Source organism: Nicrophorus vespilloides, unplaced genomic scaffold (genome assembly GCF_001412225.1).
Source record: "Nicrophorus vespilloides isolate i.1.1-1 unplaced genomic scaffold, Nicve_v1.0, whole genome shotgun sequence".
NCBI lineage: Eukaryota > Metazoa > Arthropoda > Insecta > Coleoptera > Silphidae > Nicrophorus > Nicrophorus vespilloides.
The window spans coordinates 214,763-236,178 of NW_017097589.1; the positions used below are offsets into that span (position 1 = coordinate 214,763).

General features: G+C 29.9%; 1 protein-coding gene across 1 annotated transcript in view; it reads right to left on the reverse strand.

The window, feature by feature from the left end:
• Nucleotides 1-21,416, reverse strand: part of LOC108560480 (pikachurin) — a 108,489-nt gene that overhangs the window by 73,166 nt on the left and 13,907 nt on the right. The window contains exon 2 of the mRNA XM_017918044.1: nt 3,014-3,130. Coding sequence (XP_017773533.1) covers nt 3,014-3,130 — 117 coding nt within the window. The remainder of the gene's footprint in view (nt 1-3,013; nt 3,131-21,416) is intronic.

Below are 21,416 nucleotides of genomic sequence, written 5' to 3' on the forward strand. Positions count from 1 at the left end.
AAAAAATCTTTTTTCTTTAAATTGATATTTTTATTAATCGCAGTAGTCTATTACATTACATTAGATAATTATCTGTAAAATTGAATTGCTGTGAATAATAGTGTGTATGTGTATTAAAAAACACTGGGTAGGAAAATGAACTTAAATAAAATTACTTTTCAATTTAAAATAATTGTAAGTGAATCATGTCATAACTTTAAGTGGATGTTAAATTTGAACTGTAAGGATCTAATGAAATGCAACGTTCATCGATCAGTTAAATGCAATTAACTTCGAAATTGCGTATCCTTCATAATCACTATGGATGGATGGATTTATTTAATAATGTGCGAGAAATAATGAATTTTTCGCTGAAAAAATATTAAAATAATGAATAATTTAAACTTAATTCTATTCGTAATAAAACGCCGCATTCACATAGCGCGGTTTCCATCTAACACGCTACTAATAAATCGTGTTATATGAGTGTTGAATCAGTTTCTTCTAACACGTTTTACATATAACGATGTTTGAATTAATTTCGTTAAAAGAAGTTTGTATAAATCCACTTATAACACGAGTTACATACAACACCGTACAAATTAATCGTATAATAAGAGTATCTATTATTTCCTACAGATCAATTTATAATTGCACATCAAAAAGTTGACGATTTCTTTTTTACTTTTTAACATTGAATTTACTATAAATTGATTAATTTATTTCAATTTTTCATGATGAATATCTGATAAAAGAAAAACATATTCATTTAGAAAATTGAATTTCATTTGGAAATATGTATTTATTACATTTTTCGTGGTTCGCGAAAGACGATTTAATTAAATTAGATCGTATGATTTATTGAAGACGCGGATGACACTGAAATATTGGAACATCGTCGAATGTACGTGTGTGTGTGAGAAAGGATATAAATTATGTTTTGCCTTTGACAGGTTTTGGTCAAATAAACGGAATTAGGAAGACCCCAAATTACCGGACGAATTTGTTACTGTCAGGACTTCTATTTTTTTTAACATTTGCGTGACTCGAATGAAATAACCAAAATACTGAAAAAATAACAACAACAAATTAATTGCAGAGACGCCTTGTTTATTAATTATCGCGCCTAATGACATAAGTGTTTTCATTTTTGTTTCATTAGTATTTCTAAATTAGAAGCATTTTCGTTGCGTAATTCACCGTTGCCTCATCCAAATGTATTTCAATATTATTACATTATACTAAATTTAATGCTTATGAATTAAAATGAAATATATAGAACTTAATGCGTGCATATTGTAAGATTTACAACTATTACTGTGTTTGTGTAATAAGGTACCAAAAATTAAATAGCTTTTTTATAGTTCAAAGACAAACGCTATACTTAACCGTGAATGCTCTAGTTGAAGCTAAAAGTACAAGCTTTAATATAAGTATATTATGAGATTTGTCACTAGTACTGTTTTCCTGTAATAAGCTTTCAAATTAAATGTCTCTAAAAAGAAGTGCCTTCACATTTTTTCTTATTAATCGAAAATGACAAATGCTATACTTAACTATGAATACTATAATTAAAGCCTAAAGTACAAGCTTTAATATAGGTATATTATGAGACTTGTCACTATTACTGCTTTACTGTAATAATCTGTCAATTTTGTAAAAATATTTTCAAGGCTTAAATAAGTAGTGTCTTCAAGTTTTATCGTATTATTCCATAACCAAAAATGCTAAAATCAACTATGAATTTTAATTAATGCCAAAAATAGTGTCCTCACGTTTTATCATATTATAAATAATCGTAATTGCGAAACACAATTATGAATACAATAATTAAAGTCAGAGGTACAAGCTTTATTATGCGTATATTGATAGATTTGCAACTAGTAACGTTTTTAAGTTGATTAACTATCAAATTTGAAAAACATTGTTTAGGCTCAAAAGTAATGTCTCCACGTTCTATCATATTATTGGATAACCAAATTCAATGCTAATTAATGCTTTAATTAAAGGGAAACTACAGAAATTCATGTATTTATATTGTATGATTTAAATCTATTACTGTTCAAAGTTCAAAGAAATAGTTCTCACATTTTAGCGTAATATTCCATAACGAGAAATGCAAAATTTAACTGTAAACACTCTAATTAAAGCCAAAAGTACAGGCTTTAATATTATGAGATTTGACACTATTACCGTTTTCCTATAATAAGCAAAGATGTAAAACTTATAGTTAATTGATTGTCAAAACTAAATTTTCGTGATTGTATACAATTTATAATAGATTTTGAAACTACAACTTTATCAAATATATTATAGTTCGTTGATTATTGAAGAAATGCGTAGATTAAAAAAATAATTAATATAAATAATAAACGAATGTTTGTTGTAAGTTTAATAATATAAAAATAATTGCTTGAAGTAAACTTTTTGTCTATATTGTAATAAAATAAAAAGTAAAATTTAAAATAATTTTAAAACTGATTTTATGATCTATTCAAAGATCTAAACTTTTGTAGTAAATGTAATTTTGTAATAAATCTATTCAAAGATCTAAACTTTTGTAGTAAATGTTTAGATCTTTGAATAGATTTATAGAATTTTCATATTTTCTTTGATTCCATTTTTTTTTTTCAAGATTTAATAAATAGTAGACTTTGACAAATGACTTAGAGTTAATATAATAATTTTTTTTTTAAATATTAAGAAATACAAGAAACTTCATTTAATAAGAATTGTTTCGAATTACTAAATTATTATATTTTTTTCTTTCATTGTAATTTTTCTTAATATAACATTTATTAAAACAGGACTTAATATAATTTGTCTCGTTTAACGTTGAAACTAAGACAAAATAATTACAATTACGTAAAGCAAAAGGTTAATTAAAATTTCGTGTCGTGAAGTGGAGTCACGTAATTGCTTGCAAAGACCGTGGAGGGCGGGAGGATTTAATAGTCCTTAAAATGATTGTACGCAAAAAAAGGAAGGACAAAACAAAATTTCAAACAACAACAACAATGTGAAAGCTACTTACCATAACAACTGTATCCATCGTCGTGCAGCAGGAATCCTGCTTTGCATCCGCACTCGTACATCCCATCGTGCAGATCATAGCAGAGCTGCATACAGGGACTGCCGTGATTGCATCGTCCTGAAAACACAGATAAAACTTAATTTGGAGTCCTGCATGTAGTGAATTTATTTAATAAAAAAAACACACAGGAAGGCTCAACGAAAAATCCCGGTTTACGTCCTTGTTCCGAACAATAATAAACCGAAGGATTAATAAAAAAACAAATATTTAAAAAAAAATCGTGTCCTATATTTCGCTTATCTTTCATACCCATTGTGTGTTCTCGTGTACCATTATTTTGTATACCGGTCATGAATTTAATCCTTTTCTTTATGTTACGTTAGATTTTCCTGTCGTATCGTTTCTGCGTTCGACTTCATCAGGCAATACTTCATCGTATTAATATGCAAAGTTCGTCCCTAATTAATCTGCTCTGCTATTCAGATCATTAATTAGGGAGAGCTTTGTCTGCACCAGACACAAAGACCGACGTCCCACCTTTGCAACGCATATTTTATAAAATTTCTTTCAATCATTCTGTGCTTAATTACATGAAGCTTTTAATAAACATAAAAAATATTCTACTTAGTTTATGTACGTATCTCTCCACTACTTACTTAATAACTTAGAATGTAATACACATAATACGAAAATTAAATTTCTCATTTTGCAATCACTAGATTAAACTTGATTCAAATATTTTGATCTTCTTTACTTTAAATTTAATTGTATACTAGTATTTCTATATTACTTGACGATTTTTAAAAGCGTTTTTTTTTTGTAAAGAAAATTATCTAATTTGATAACCAAGTTTTTTCAAATAAAAAAATAAAACTGAATACTTATCCCCTCAAATTTGTTCAATTTTCAGTCTTTTTCCTGAAAAAAAATCCCTTATATCCATTTTTTTGTTAAAATTTTACCAGATTCAATTCTAGGTTAGGAGAAGTTTACAGAAGATCTAAACTAACCTAATTAGACGTAACCTAACTTAACCTATAATATATCCTATCCTATCATAACCAAAATTGATCTATTATGTACTACATATCCTATCAATATTTGACAAACCTAACCTAAACTAAAGAATCTAATAATAATCTTAAACCAACCAAATCTGAAAATATTATTTCATGTTAATGTACTTTCTTAAATTTAAAATTCTGATTTAAAATGAAAATAAATAAACACCAAGAAACTTCTAACTGATTTGATTTTGGGTTAAGTTTACTGAAGTTCCAGACTAACTTAATTAGACCTAACCTAACATAACCAAAACTGACCTATGATACACTACATAACCTATCAATATTTGACAAACCTAACCTAACCTAAAGAACCTAACCTTAACCCAAATCGAGTTAACAATGACATAAAAATTAATCGGCATGAGATTTTAACAGACACTTTTTTTTATACTTATACTATAAGATAAGTGGCTGGCCTATTTTTGCAATTCGTTTCAACATTTGGCAGGAGACCTAGATTTCGGTTGCCAAGAGCGATTACATAATCCCGCCGCGTCCAATAAAATAGTTATGCAAATATCGTCCGCTCGTTGATTCCATCTCCCTCTCTCTCTCGTACAATTTTTTGCTATTTTCCCCCATTCCGCCACCATCAAATCATTAAATGCGAAAATAATATATGAATAAATTTGTTAATATTCATAAAAGCATTCCGCTGCGATGGATCCGAATTTTCGCGTTATTTTTCATCGGTGCGTACTTGATTATTATTTATCGAAGGGTGAATATGAATATACCGTTTCTAAATAAAAAATATGTGCGTAGGAATATTTTTAAAAAAATGTAATTAAATCTACAGTCAAAACTACTGTATTTTTTAAATTCGTGAACAATTCATTTGTTCTTCGTAAGATGACGTAATTAGTATTATCTGTAAAGGTTTAATGTTAATCCTACTTTGGATCTACGTAATACAATTTGAAGAAAAAGAGGAAATCGAGGACGAAGGATTAACGTTGCAGCTGTTCAGCGATCTCTCTTGGAGATTACCTCGATTAAGAAATTATCTAATACTACCTAATGCGAGCCTAATTGGAGGTCTGCGGTGCGTGTATCGCTGTATTTGAGGGATGTTACGTAATTCGATGACACATGGACGTCCTCCATATGGTGTTACGATGATTCAGTGCGGAGGATATTAAACGCACGAAACACATGACACCCCAATTTTCTTTTCTTTTTGTTTTCACTTTGTTACCATAGTGATCATATATTTGTTAGACTCTGCTGGTTTTTATTTCATAACGTTGTTTGGCATTATAGGATTAATTCACACGAACGTACACTTTGAAAATAATTGTAGTGCACATTGAATACATTTAGTGCTCTTATGTACTCAAAATATTTTACGTCAATTGGATGATGAACTTCCATATAAATTATACATTTATTTGTCAAATACGTGTTAGTTTTTTTTTCGCACGAACGTACTATTAATTCATAGCAGCAAACAATTTGAAAATAATTATGAAGCTCATTAAATATACTTAGTAATATTATACAAATGTACGTTTATTGGATAGTGAATTTCCATCTAAATTATAGCATTTCAATTTTTTGTTATATACGTGCTAGTTTATTGCCAAGAATAATTAAGATAATTAACTAAGAGTACATTCACATGAACGTACAATTTTGTTTTATGTCGTATAATTTTATTCACAATCTGTTCATCAATGTGAACATTGAGTAAATTTATGATCGCGGTTGACATTAATTGGATAATCTTTCCCGGTGGATAGATTACCATTATGATGATTTGAACATTAATAATTACTTAAATATATATACTAAATCTAGTGGTTTGCAACGTTTCAGCCTATTTGCGGTTTCACTGTTGTCGAGTAGGCCAATAGCCATAACATTTGTATTTGACTCCAGCTTATCTTGGTATCTGCTACAAAATGTTGCTATTGTATCCTTGACCATATCTATATGTAGATCTTCGTGTATTTGTTTATTCCTGACAAACCTTGGGACCTATAATTTTTATGTTCATTTTACTGGCCGCACCCCACAATTGGATACCATACGTCCATACTGGTTTCAGTATTACTTTGTATATAAGTAATTTGTTTTCCAATGATAATTCCGACTTATTCCCTAGAAGCCAGTGATCTTTCCAAGTGAGATCCATGCCTAGATATTTGACTTTTGTTGCTTTAGGCAGGTGTCTTTCTTTAGCGTCAATGTGATATGCACGGATTTCATTTCGTTAACGTCTATTCTCCATTTTTTAAGCCATTCTTGTAGCTTATCTACATCTGTAGATGAACGTACAATTTAAAAATATTTTTTTGCAATGACGTACTCACAGAAATACAATACATATTTTGATATACGAATGTACATTAATAGAACATAAATTAATATAAATACATCAAATTAATTTTTATTCGTAAAACTAGTTTCAAAAATCAGAATAAGAATAGACCCCCCCCTACTTACCTGATATTGATTTTTTGTAAATTTATTATTTATATTGTGACATCTTTATAATTATTAAGATCTTTGCTCTGAGACTGCGCGTATGATACTGGTATATCATTATGTGCAGGTTATTACAAGTTCAGAATATATTGCGGATACAAAGCGAATGCCTACATCCTACATCCTACAACTTACACAATTTTATACCTTTATAAATAATGTCTATGTCTTTATATTATAAGATAATATAATGTAAGTAAATAGGTACTATCAGTATTTGTATTTTTTTTCGCTGACGTAGACCCCTTGCAGGTTGTCATAGACCCCTGGGGGGTTGATACAGACCACTTTGGGAATCACTGATCTAGAGGAAGTAAAGTTGCGTGTCGAAAATATATGTAGATATTACGAAATCAGATTGAAGCCCACGCAAATAAATGTTCCATCAATAGATAATGAATCCCACAAACCATCATTCGAAATAAACAGAAACGCAAATGTACGAATAGAAAGGACGACAGCTCATTTATTATGAATTCCGCTCCAATACACCCGGATCATCCCATTTCTTTTTCATACATTTTTGACCTACCGGAATTCACTCCAATTATAAATAGGAGTAAGCCATTAGAAGCACTTGAATCACCTAAATGATTAACAAAGCAATAATTAGCAACAACAGTAGCATTAGCAGAGGCGGATTTATGGATTGCAGCCCATGGCCCCTTTCTATAGTTAATTTGAGTTAATTGAAGCCCCGCAGTGTCAGTCGAGGTACCTTAAACAATGTTTGTATGGGGCCCTCGAGTTGTGGGCCCCAAATTTATTAGTTGAGGATCCTCCAAATAATATTACTTCCAAAATGATGAAATCCCTATTGGGTACTTTAAAAAAAAAACTATTACTTTTAGACCGCCTTCTGGGTCCCATAAATAGTTAAGTCGAATTTTTACAGCTTCTTTATTCTGCAGATTCGCACGGATTTGTTACCTCATAAACACAATTATCTCCAGTTATGAGTTTATTCATTTCATTTACGTATGAAATATTAATATAAGTTAAAAATTAAACAACGTAAATTACGTTTTATATGTTATTTGATATGAATGATTTTTATATAATTGAAAAAAAGAAAAATGAAAACATTTCACATAAATTCAAGTTTCTCAAGTAAGCCCCAAGCGATATTCATATGCAATTTAATGGAAATTAAACATTTTGTTTTATGAATATTATCGTTCGAATAAATGTTATGTTTTTACCTGTATAATCAAATTGAACAATTTATTTGTAATAATGCTTTTCGGAAATACGCGGAAAGAATGAATGAATTTGTTGGATATGTGGAATTGTTGTGTTTTTTTTTTTATCAAGTTTGTACAAATGTGCGAAACAATGGATGAATGGCGATGTTCTTCTGTCCCTCTTTTCACTCTTTCTCGGGACGTACAGAGGGTTTTTTTTTGTTCATTTTCCTCTTTCATCTTTTGTCCCATTGTCACGTCCTCTATCCGTATGAAAATTATCTGCAAACATATACTTGGGGGATTTTATTTTTAAATTTAGTTACAGTAATACTTGTTTATATAACTGTCACAAGCTGACAACGTACATTTATTATCTTGCAACATATAATGTAGATTATATATTTTTTTTTAATAACGAATTTCAAACGAATTAATATAACAGAAAAATTATAAGAGAAATATTAAATAGTAAGAAAAAAAGCGTTATTGTTAAAAATAAGACGTGTCACCATTTTGTGATTGCTACAAAAGAATTTTGTACCAAGGGTCGGCAACTTGCGGCTCTTTTGATGAGAAATTATGGATGTTAGCTATCAAAATAAAAAAAAGTTGCTGACCCTGGTCTATAGTATACTGTATTACCATAAAATAAGCCATATTTTGTTACAAATTATCATTTGACCAAATTATTTTTATTAATCACCAAGTAGTATACTTCCGTGTTATGCTTGTTTTTTTCGGATTTATTGAGTCAATACCAATAATTTGATGTTAAACTCAAAATACTATCTAATACTATATTGTTAATTTTCACTGCGTCTTGTAATATTTAAACATTTGTGTAAAATTAAATGTAAAATCTCATTCACAAACAAAACAGTTTAATTTAATAAGGAGTTCCACAAGGTACAAGTTCTTTGTCTTCTACAATTTTCCATCCAATTATTTCGTACGTGGACAGTGATAATAACACTAGCATTTCGAAATAATTATTGTTAATACCAACTTAAAGTTACCAAACACTGATGACTTTCAAATGATGCAATTAAAAGCAAATGGCACTCGCAACGATTGCGGCGGAAAATCGTAAAGTGGAATTTGTCGGTCCGAACAGGAAGTGCAGCTGCGTAATTTCAGGAACAGCGATTTTCCCAAATTTCGTACCATACTCGACGAAAGACATAAAGAAAGAACAAAAATGAAACGAGGGTGCTGCTGCTACTCCACTGTTGCCAACATCCAGTTGAAGAAAAAGTTGATGCATAATGTTGGATAATCCAGAATAATCTCCGTACCAGCAAAATACAACAGCTCCCGCTCATTTTCAAACAACCGTAAGGGTGAGTCTTCCACTTCAAAGCCTCCCCCCATTTATTTATTTTTTGTGCGCTTTATTTAATGCTGCTGTTGGCAAGTTTCGAGGACGTGTGTAAATATACTTAGAAATGCTAATGCCGACGAAATAAAGAATGATAAATTGCGTTCGGATCGAGTGAGGCAGTATTTTTTTGTTTGGTCTGTAATTACTTTTTAATTAATGAATGAAATAAAGTTGAATTTGTGCAGCATTAACATTGATTAATGGTGTTCAGTTTTAAAGTGGTTGTTGGTTTCATTATCCCCACATCTTAATCACGCTGCAAACATTTTAACGTCGTGTTAAGTTAACGTTGTTTTTTTAAATCACCCCAAGTTTACGCGTTTCTCTTTTAATGCAAATTATTAATGAATAATTAAGAATTAAAAACAATAACATTTAGATCTTCGTGAAATTGTGTTAATCCACACTATCAATTTTTTCTTATATAGTTTTAAAGTTATACCAATTATTACCAATTCATTAAATGATACATATACTATCACTAAATGATCGATATTATACTCACTTCAGTTATTACTGCAGCCTGACGTTGGCACCAGTATTATTAACGTGATAATTATTTACTTGATAATTATGTATTACGTGACATTGTGAAGATGGACAAGATGACCAAAGTGACAGCTGCAATTGAATTGTCAATTGTATTTAGCATTCCTGATGGAAATAGTATATGGATGCAATATTAAAGTCACAATACTTCAAAATAATTATAGGATTAGTAAAACTATTTTAATTACTTGTTGACAATTATACAATTATTACCGCTGATTATCGCAAACATATATTAATACTTATGTTTTGTTATCGAATTGCTTATAACAACATTTAATTAACAATTTAAGAAATGTACGTCAAAACTGTTTTCTTTCTTCCGTTAATACAGATTTCCATGAATATTTTTTATGTTGTTGTAGCACTGATTTTCTTTGAAAAATTTCATCTTGACCAACAAATCATGCTCAGGAGGACCGAAGATCATATTAAAGAAGTTGTGGAGGAAAATTACACAAATGTTCAATATTAGTGATGAAACTATTCGTTTGCACTTTTATCAGATAAGGAAACAATAAAAAAACGATGATTGTGTGCTTTGGTTGACTTGCAATGTGGAAGGACGCATTGAATGTTACGTCCAGCAGGATAATTTAATGTTATTAAAGTTCAAAGGGCAAAGTTGAATGTATTCTGCGCTTTGGACGTATTGACCAAAATAATTGGATTTACGCGCTGCTCTTGGTACCAATTGCAATCTCGAATATCCATTGAACAACGAAAACCATAATCATTGACGCTGCTGTAATTAACGAACACGATCAGGTCTTTTTCGATCAATAGTTTCTTTTCTTCTTTTTTTTTTTTGTATTTTGGAATGAGCAGAAAGGAAACGAAAGCGATGAAAGTCCGTTCAGGAATTTCATTTCAATTCGCAATCACGGATAATAAGTCCCCGGCTTCGCAGCCCCCTCGGTAGCAATATTTTTTTGTCCTCAATCCCAATTCGAAGTGGACCCTATCTCCTATCCGTCCCCTCCTAAAAGTGGATGGCCTATATAGATAAACCTAGGCCATTTTCAGCGTCCAGTTTCCGTCAGTCGCAGGATTCCGGTCCAGACGAAATCGAATAATATTTCTGCGCACGAGAAATTGACGTTTCCTTCTTATAGGGATTTCCGTCGTCGCCGCCACTGCCACCCCACTAGGCACGACCAACCCCTTTTAAAGCCGACAGGTCGCATCTTAGGATATTCCCACACATCCTCGGACCGTCTGTGCTCACTCGCTGCGCCCTTTGTAGATCCGATCCCTTTTGCCTAAACAATATTTGTTCGGGACGCACGGCCGCCTTTGATAACTAATAATCGATTTCTGCTATATCCTCTGATCGGAAACATGAAAAGATTCAACTTCGATTGAATATAAACAAACTTTTACACCAAGATACAACTGCACTTTGAGCATTCACATACAAATATGAATTGAAAAATAATTTTTAGCTTTTCTAAAACTTTAAAAAATGTTCATATTTTTTATAAATTAAAAAAAAAACAATTATTTTTCTAAATATTAATTATTTCTGTAATTTGTATAGAAATTATACTCAAATTAAGTAAAAAAATTGCCAAATCATATTTTTTTTTTCAAATTTCTGTTCCCAAAATTAATCTGCGTCTTATACTTTTGGAAATACGGTATATATCATAAAATGCACAGTGCGGACGCAGCATTACATCATGTATAAATTCAATGATTTGAATAATTTATTATTTTTAATACCAATAACATATGTATTTTGAAATCTCTTGAGATGTTAGAGACAACATTACAAGATCGTAAAAGCTTTGCAGCAGTTCGCTTGGACTTGGGATGAATGTAAATTCGTGGGCAAGTTGTTATTTAAATTATTTCAGGGTCTTCGGATGTTGGCATCAAACTCGCATTTTGCTTGTATCACGTCCACGTGCAGTTTGTGCGAAGATTTTTATATTTTAAGTGGATATTGGAATTTCCATGCGCGACTTGCAATGAATCTGATTTATGATACGGACGTTTAACGATACAAGAGATACACTAATGCTGCAATTGTGTTTACATAGGACTTAGTTGTAGTTTATTTAAATATTGTTATAGCTCAATTTATTTAATATACAAAGTTGTTTCTTTAACAATTCATATTAAAAATTCATCAAGAAATGACAAAGTTTGTTTAATAAATATTAATTACTAAACTTCTATTATGTTCACATATGACTTAGTTGTAGTGTAAAATGTTTAACATATGTCCTCTGAGTGCATCCGTTTATTTAAGTATTCTTTTACAACAGATCAATTTATTTAATCTACAAAGTCTTGCCTTTAACAATTCATTATTACTTTTACTTATTTATATTACATTAATTCATATTAACAAACTTATTGAAAAATTACAAAACTGGGGATAATAATTGAACTGCAAGTAAATTTTCTTTATAAATCTAATTGAATTGTTGCTAATTAAAGACGTTACAAAAAAATCTTATTTAAGATAACAAAATGTGGAATAATCGTATGCAAATTGTGAGTAATTAAAGTCAAACGAAATAGTTTAAGCATAAAAATCGCGCGGCATCCTCCGAAGCGGAGTTTCTTAATAAGATAATTGGAAAGAATTTTAATTAAGCCCTTTCGCAAACATAAACGAAATTATCTCCGAAGTTCCATCGCGATTCCATAAATACTAAAATTTAATTTAATTCTCTTCTTACATTGCATATATATAAATATAATAAATACAAGCAGGAAGAATGACTTTTCTTTCTTTCTTTTCTTTGCGAAGTAGCGGAGATGCTTCTGGTGTTCTTCTCCAACTTAAAGTTTCGTATACATAATTATACCATTGAATGAGACCAAGTTTTGCCGCTCCGGCTAGTAAATCATAATAAGATGCTCATTTTTCTTTCCAGTCTGCCTCGAGGCAGGAACTAAATTAATCTCCCCCCTAAATAGATAGAAGAAATGTGCAGTTTTCCCATTGTGGCATTCACTGCTTGAAACTTGTTTGCGCAAATGAGAAGATCGATAACACTGACGAGGGCAACATCAGCCATTTCCTGACCCTCGTCCTATAATAACCTAATCCATTTTGATGCGATTTCCTTCTTCGTGTTTTTCTTCTCAGATATATCAAACGTAGAGGGTTTTTCTTTTTCATCTCTTCTACCAAAGCAAAAGGTGTTTTCATCAATTATTTAATCTCATTTTCATCAAGTAAAGATGACCTAAAGCCATTACTTTTTTGGTCATCGTTTTAAAGGGATAATAAATTTGCAACTGGGAAAAATTCAATGTTTTTTTTTTTTTTTAATTTATTTTATCAATGAAATGGTTTGTCGAATGTGAATGTATTCATTCATATATATGAGAGCTTGTATTGATGTGGGAGCTATAGATTATTTAAAATAACGTCCGTGTATTCATATGGGAAGTTTTCATTGTCCGGCTAAAAAAAAATGACAATATATCTGCAACCGCACAAACTGGAAACGCCATTATTTTATGACCAATCCAAAACAAAAAGAGTGAATTTCCATTGCTTTGAAAGTATTGATCTTTTCATTCAAACTTCAAAATAACGTCAATTAATATGATATTATATTGATTAAATTAAAAAATAAAACTTGTATTTTAAATTAGTTTAAATCCTATTACTAATTCACCAAAGCTTTCGTTCTAATAAAGAAAAAAAATCCTGATGTATTTACTTAAAAAACACAAAACTATTTCAGCTTTATCGAATTCATACCGATCAATACCGAAATTACCTATCAAACTTTACCAGTAATTTGGGAAAAACCGGTTAAAATAAAATAATTCATGTTCAAAGAAACGCTGCAAGCAATTCGAAATACAGTAATACCTCGCATTGTGCGGATTCTATCAGTCCTGATTCACTGTATTCCGGTTTGAAATATTCAAAACACACTTTTTTTTATATATGGTTTCAAAGTCCTCAATTAGTGCGGTATAAAGGCTAAACCAATTACCCGTACTATGCGAGGTATTTATGAATATTATATCATATTGAGAGACAAAAGTTTTATAATTAAATGGATATGCCGATAATAAAGTGAAGTTAATTTCTTAAGTTAAATTTAAGTGATTCATTAAATAATGTTAATTTACAGCAATTTCTGAAGTTTCAATTTTCCTCTCGGAGCAGCGCGAAAGTTAAATTACATTGTTGAAAATATCGTCAGAGTTTCATCAACTGAAGGTGATTTAAAATATCCATTATTATGCATACTTCATGTAAAAATCATTTAGTTCTCTCACCATTTATGAAATGAATGTATTTAGTTGAATTATTCTTTTTAAATGTTTATTAATTGAACAATCTTTATTTTAACCTAATTTGGTCCAAAAAGGTTAAGTAATGACCGAAATCTTTTTGTCCGGATTATAATTATTGGAATATCAATAAATCATATCACAATTATCATTTATTTTTAGCGAAATGTGTATTTTTCTTTAATTGATTAACCCACCCAAACGATTCATTCATATTTATCAAATAGAATCTTTCCAGTTGTTCACCCTCGAAGATCCATTACGAAGATGCGATTTATAAATAATAGATCGATTTATCATTTGGGCTTGATTACTTTCCACGCTACGTCCATATACTATATAGTGTTATTATATCGAATATAAGAAATTTATATTTAATCGTTTTAAACGATTATCGTTCGATTCATTCGTTGAAACAATTCCAATGATAATTATTTTTTGTACATTAGTGTCGTTTAATTCAAGCAATGTAAATAATATTAACCCATAAGTATTTTAACAATTTTAAGATATTTCTTTTATTAAGTGTTTTTTGTTTTATAATAAAATAAAAATGCAAGAATTCATATTGATTTTGGTGTAATTTAATAAAAAGGCATTAATTATATAAATCATGTGGACATTTCATAAATATGCATTTAATTCTTATCTGATTTCCCAAAAACGTAAGTAATGAGTTTGAAAAACTTCTGAATCATTGACAAACTAATGGAGCAATGAATATTTTATTAAAATAAGCTACAGAAAGCTTTCTTCGTATTTTTATTTTATTATTCATGACTATAACGTTCAATCAATATTAAATTATGTTATTTTCGTTGAGTTATACAAACGAAACGGTAACATTTAATCAATATTCATCATACTCAGTATTTTCGTACATTTATACAATAAAATCAATACAGATTTGAACTTAGAAGATTAAGATTTTATATCAATGTTAATGAATAAGTAACAAACTTAAGAGTTTTTGTAATAAATAATAAGTTTGGTGTGGAAATAAGCCTGTGTGAGAACTTACCAGATATTGATTAAGATTTGATATCAATATTAATAAATAAGTCTCAAACTTAAGGGTTCTTGAAAAAAAGTAATTAGAGTATTTCCAATCTTCAGTTATTTTTCAAATGAAAGGCAATAAGTTTGGTGTGTAATAAGCCTGTGTGAGATGAAAAGGTGCGACCATTTTTAATCAAAACCACTCGAGAGATGCGCGACGAAATGAAAATATTGCAGAGAAATTCTCGACTCGAGGAGAAAATGAGAATAAGTAATGTTGGGAATACTGCAAATATTATTCAGTTGTATATGATTATCTATCCTTTGATAACATGCAGCAATTCTGGATGTAGCAATTCCTGTTGATGATGATGAAAGCAGTTTCTTTTTTATTAGAATGAAGGACACTTTATGCTGCAGTTAATTAATCATTTATGTGCGTTTGATAGTTCATTAATTGCGTAATTATCGATTTCGAATTTCCCGCACGTTATGTGTAGCGCCCACGCGATTCTCGCGCCTTGCGTATATTTGGTTTGCGTAGGGCGTATGATGTGGGATTCGGAGCGAGGGCGGCGACGGAGGCGGCATGTGTTTCCTAGCAATCAATGTCTTGGTGGCGTCAGGTGAGGGCATGTTTGGCCCTGTTGTCCTGGCAACGGACGGCAACCCTGACCGCTGTGTTTCGCTTCCAATTAAGTTCACGTGAACACAAAATGAGGAAGGAAAGGGAGAGAGAGAGAGAGAAAAGAAAAATACAAAAACTAAGGTCCGGATTAAAGTGGCTTCGGAAAATGGTCTCCGGATTAATTCGATTTCTCAATTACTCCCCTTTCCCAGATTAACCATCCGCAAAGTGACATTACGCATTCTAATGAACGACCACCGGACACGACACAACCATTCCGAACATCAACTTTCCTTAATACGATATTTAAGGACACTAATCTATCTTTAAATACTTCCATAGCACAACAACAAAAATAGATATTTCTACACGAATGTTCAATTGTATAATTCGTCTAGACTCATTCAATCTTTTGACATTGACAAGGTCATCGAAATCTACACGATATTCCTGCATTATCGAAAACCTTTCTAATGTTTTTTTTATTCATTACCTTGCATAGTGCGTGTAATCGCCATTATCTCATACTGTTTGTAACGGTATTAATTGAAGAACTAAATGCATACAATCGTAAAATGTACAAAATCTGTTTAAAGAGAAATATATTTTATGTTCAATTCAAACCGGACTATAGCAAATTCGGACTAATTGAAGACACATTATAATTAGTAAAACTTTATAAAAAAAAACTTCTAATATAATATACTCTAGCTCTTTTAGACTCCTCATTATTTTATTTACACCCCACTTAGTGCGGGTAACCATTATCTTGGACTGTTTGTAACCGACTAATTAAGAAATTAAATACATACAAATATAAGGCGTACAAAATATGTTTAAAGAGAAATATTTTGATGCTCAATTCATACCGGACTATAGCTAATCTGGACTAATTGAAGCCACATCATAATTAATGAAACTTTATTAAAAACACACACACACACACACTCATTATATTAGTGAAATTTTATTAAAAACCTTTATACTTTTATGTATATGTTTGCTGTTTTAGACTTCTCATTATTTTATTTTATTTTTACATAAAGCGTACAAAAACTACTTAAAGAGAACTATTTTTTTTGCTCAATTCAAACCGGACTATAGTGAATTTGGACTAATTGAAGCCACATTATAATTAATGAAACTTTCTTAAAAACACACAAAAACTGTTTAAAGAGATTCTTTTTGTTCAATTCCAACCGGACTATAGCTAATCCGGATTAATTTAAGCCACATAATAATTAGTGAAATTTTATTAAAAACCTTTATACTTTTATGTATATGTTTGCTGTTTTAGACTTCTCATTATTTTATTTATACCTCAAATAGTGCGGGTAATTTTCTAACTATAATACATAAAAACATAAAGCGTACAAAAACTGCTTAAAGAGAACTATTTTTTTTGCTCAATTCAAACCGGACTAATTGAAGCCACATTATAATTAATGAAACTTTATTAAAAACACACAAAAACTGTTTAAAGAGATTTATTTTGTTTAATTCCAACCGGAATATAGCAAATCCGGACTAATTTAAGCCTCGTTATATTAGTGAAATTTTATTAAAAACCTTTATACTTTTATGTATATGTTTGCTGGTTTAGACTTCTCATTATTTTATTTATTCCTCAAATAGTGCGGGTAATTTTGGAATTATAATACATACAAACATAAAGCGTACAAAAAATACTTAAAGAGAACTATTTTTTTTGCTCAATTCAAACCGGACTATAGCGAATCTGGACTAATTGAAGCCACATTATAATTAATGAAACTTTATTAAAAACACACAAAAACTGTTTAAAGAGATTCTTTTTGTTCAATTCCAACCTGAATATAGCTAACCCGGATTAATTTAAGCCACATAATAATTAGTGAAATTTTATTAAAAACCTTTATACCTTTATGTATATTTTATCTATTTTAGACTTCTCATTATATTATTCATACCTCAAATATTGCGGGTAATTGTGGAACTAAACAAAAACTGCTTAAAGAGAATTTTTTTTTCTCAATTCAAACCGGACAGTAGCGAATCCGGACTAATTTAATCCACATTATAATTAGTGAAACTTTATTAAAAAAAACCTTCTATAATATATTTTAGCTCTATTATTAATACCTCACATAATAGTTAGTATTATTTGTATTCAACGTTTATGTATCAACTTAATAACAACATACGTCGCTATATATAAGGGAAGGGCACATGCGGCTCTTTTTGTAAGAAATTGCGGGTCTCAGTTTTTTCAGTAGAATCAAAAAAAAAATCATTTCACTAGTAAAAACAGGAATTGTAGAACTTTAACAGTCAATTGACTCTTTGCTCCAAAAAGGATGCTGATCGCTGCAATATAATATAACAAAGTAAGTGAATAAGTTACATCAATTATTTATGAACTATACATTTTCATAACGTTTAAATTATTAATATATTTTATATTTGTGTTTCTATACAAAAAAATATCAGTTAAATATTCATTTCGATTTTAATTTGTTAACCGATCTGCGGTTTCGCAAAACGCAGTAATTAATACAATAATTTGCACAACGGCGTCCGCGAAATTATTAATTACTAATTTAGTATTTAATATTTTCAATTAATTACAAATTCAATTGGCCGATCGATATAGGCCAATTACAGAAAACTTCATTATTTTAATTAATTACTATATTTTTTAGACCAAAGTACTAAAAAAATCTTCCAAAAATTGAATTGCGTCATATATTTTGTTTTCAAAATCGTACCATAAATTAGAGGTACGACTTATGGTCCGAAAAAGTAAGGTAATTAATTAAAATTTCTTAATAATATTATGAGTCTTAATTTCAAATGTTAATAAGCAATTTATTTAAAATAATGTATGATTTGAGTGAGATGATTAAAATATTAATTACAAGAAAACAAGTAGCTTAATTTGCATTGCATTTGGTTTCAGTCAAGTACTGAAAATAAATGAAAATATCAAATATTGCTTTTGTTTGTTGCAATTCAATGTACGGTTGTTCCATAAGGTAATGTGCTCGGTCCTATATTGCAAATAGGAATGGCAATTTTAAGTGGATTCTCGAATGAAAGGAACGTTATTAAAAGCAATGCGAATCGAACGCGAGCGTTTATTGTCCTGGAAGCCAATTGCAATCTGCGCGTTTCGTTCCTGGAATCAGGATTTGCAAATGAAACTCAATCACGTCTCTAATCATTCGCATTTAACCGTGCGTCGATAAAACGAGAGAAAGAAAAAAAAAAGGATCGAAGGATGAAACAAACAACAGAAAAAAAAAACCGATCGCATAACGAAATCATCCCATTTCCCTCTAACTGTATAAAATGGGAACGCGTCTAGAGGAGGTAATTATATCAGCAGGTCCTGCCAATATACTTCTTCAACTTGAGGGAGGATTCGAGACTGCCGTAAAAGAGCATTTCGAGGAAATAAAATTCTGCCAGATGTAGAGAAGAAAATAAACGAGTTCTCAGCCCCTCAAAGCAAGGAAGATGAAGGGAGAGAAAAAAATCGAAAGTTCCGGGGAAAAAAGTTTCTTTCGTGGAGCGAGTTTGCGACGAGTGAGGAGGAGAGCACAATCTAAAATGATAATGCAGGAGGCTCGGATCCGTGCTATGAAGGTACGTTTCCATTTGGAAACCTGGAGTTGGGTAATTAGTGGATGACTGATTGTTCGCAGTGCGCGGATAACTTTCGGTTAATGTTATCAGAAATGTTTATATATCTGAAAGCCCTCTAAATTGCTTGGCAAATTGAGTTGGTTGTCGAGACAAAGTTTGCGCAAATCATATCAACCGCTTTTCAAATGCTCCTCGATTTAACATCGAAATTAGTTTTGTATTCACTTAAACATCCGACACGCTTACAACTATCAAACGAATCAATTAGTATTTTATATTAGTTCAAACACATTCTAAATTATAATTACCTTCAAATGTGTTGAAATACTGTAATTAGTTCCATTTGTTTTGAATTCATTACTGCATTTCATAAAATAAGATATTTCTCTCAAAAAACATTAAACTCAAATATGTTAATACACTAAATTATTACTAATTACATTATTTATTATTACAACAATTCAAAACAATTTTCTTCTAATTATTAACTAATACACATTCGGAAACCATCGTTAAAATTAAATATTTTGAAGTACTAAAATTTTACTAATTATCTTAATTTTTGTTTAAATCAATTAAAGATTTATGAAAATGATATTTTTTTATTCACAACCTACTAAGTAAGTTCCTTATTTATTGTTTTTACTCATTATTAATAATTTCGTAATATCAATATTGTTTTTCCTACAAAAATTCAATAAAACAGTTACAAAGGGCTACAACTCTGCCTTTTGGCTTATATTTTTATTTATATTAAAGTTTCCAATAAATCCATTTAAAGTCAGGGAATTGATGATACGGTATGGATTGAAATATAAAAAATCGCCAGGTTATGATTTAATTACATCAGAGGTTCTGAGGCAGCTGTCAACTGCTGGTCTGAGAAATGTTACACTTATTTTTAATGCCATCCTTGGCATTTTTCCAGTACATTGGAAGGTTGCACAGATTATCTTAACAACAACAAAGAGAAAATGTCTCAATCTGAGGGCTAGCAAAGGCTAGCACAAGATACCATAATTGGCCAACCCAAACCAACTGGCTACGGAGCTGTTGCATACTGCAGGTCATCGTCGAAGAATGAAGAGGTTTAAACCGCAAGACTTACCCAACCGATTTTAATAATCAATAAATCAATGTTTGCATAAATAATTATTGTATATGTGAAGTGGGGTTGCTGGATCGTTTCTTCATTAAGTATTATAGTGTCCTTTTTTTATTTTTCTTTTTAACACATTCATAAGGCTTGATATCTATGTCAGATGATAGATTGCTTTAATAATAATAAAAAAAAGTTTAAGTTTTGTTAAATTTTCATACCAATAAATTATTATATGTTTATTAATGCATGATTTATTTTATTTGTAACAGGTATAATAATTGAAGTTTACATTATTAGTGCAAATAGTATAATGTGTTTAATCTAATAATGTTTTGGTACACATATTTACGTGCTAAATTCGTGTTAATATTCACTGTAATTGAGTTGGAGTATTGAAACCAAAAACGCAAACACTATATTTGCTTATTAATTTGAGCACGTATTAACGCTAAATAGAAATATTTATCAATTATAAATAAAAGATTTCCTTATTTTATAATTTACAAAAAAATCTACTTACATATGCATTTCCATTAAATATTTGTTAATTTATTAAAATGGAAACTTAAATTCCAAAGAAATAAAACAAAAATTAATAGAAAGTTCATATAAGTTTTATATAAATTTATTCATTATTTTCGATTTTTCATTATTAAATTGATTATAATGTTTGTCGGATGTAAAAATATATTTGAACACTTTATAATTTAGAGGCAGAATGTGTACTTACACAATTAATACAAACTTCGCGCCAGAATAAGAAACCTTAGTAAATATTGAAATATACTTTATGGTTTATATAAATGTTGTATTAACTATGTTAGTATGTATGTTTTAATTTCAATTTATCAATATTTTGTAATTCAATTTTTGTAATATAAATGTATACCAATTAGTTGATGGATTTTAAGATAAATTCAATTTATTAAAATTTTTAAGAAAATACTATCAAGACATACAAAATTACCAAGATTTTCTTTTACAGGTAAATATTTTAAATAAAAACCGGTTAGCATGTAAATTACCGGTTTTTTTTTGGATTGTGCAAAAATAATCTGTTTCATTTAGTATAAAATTAAAATTTAGTTCATTCATTTA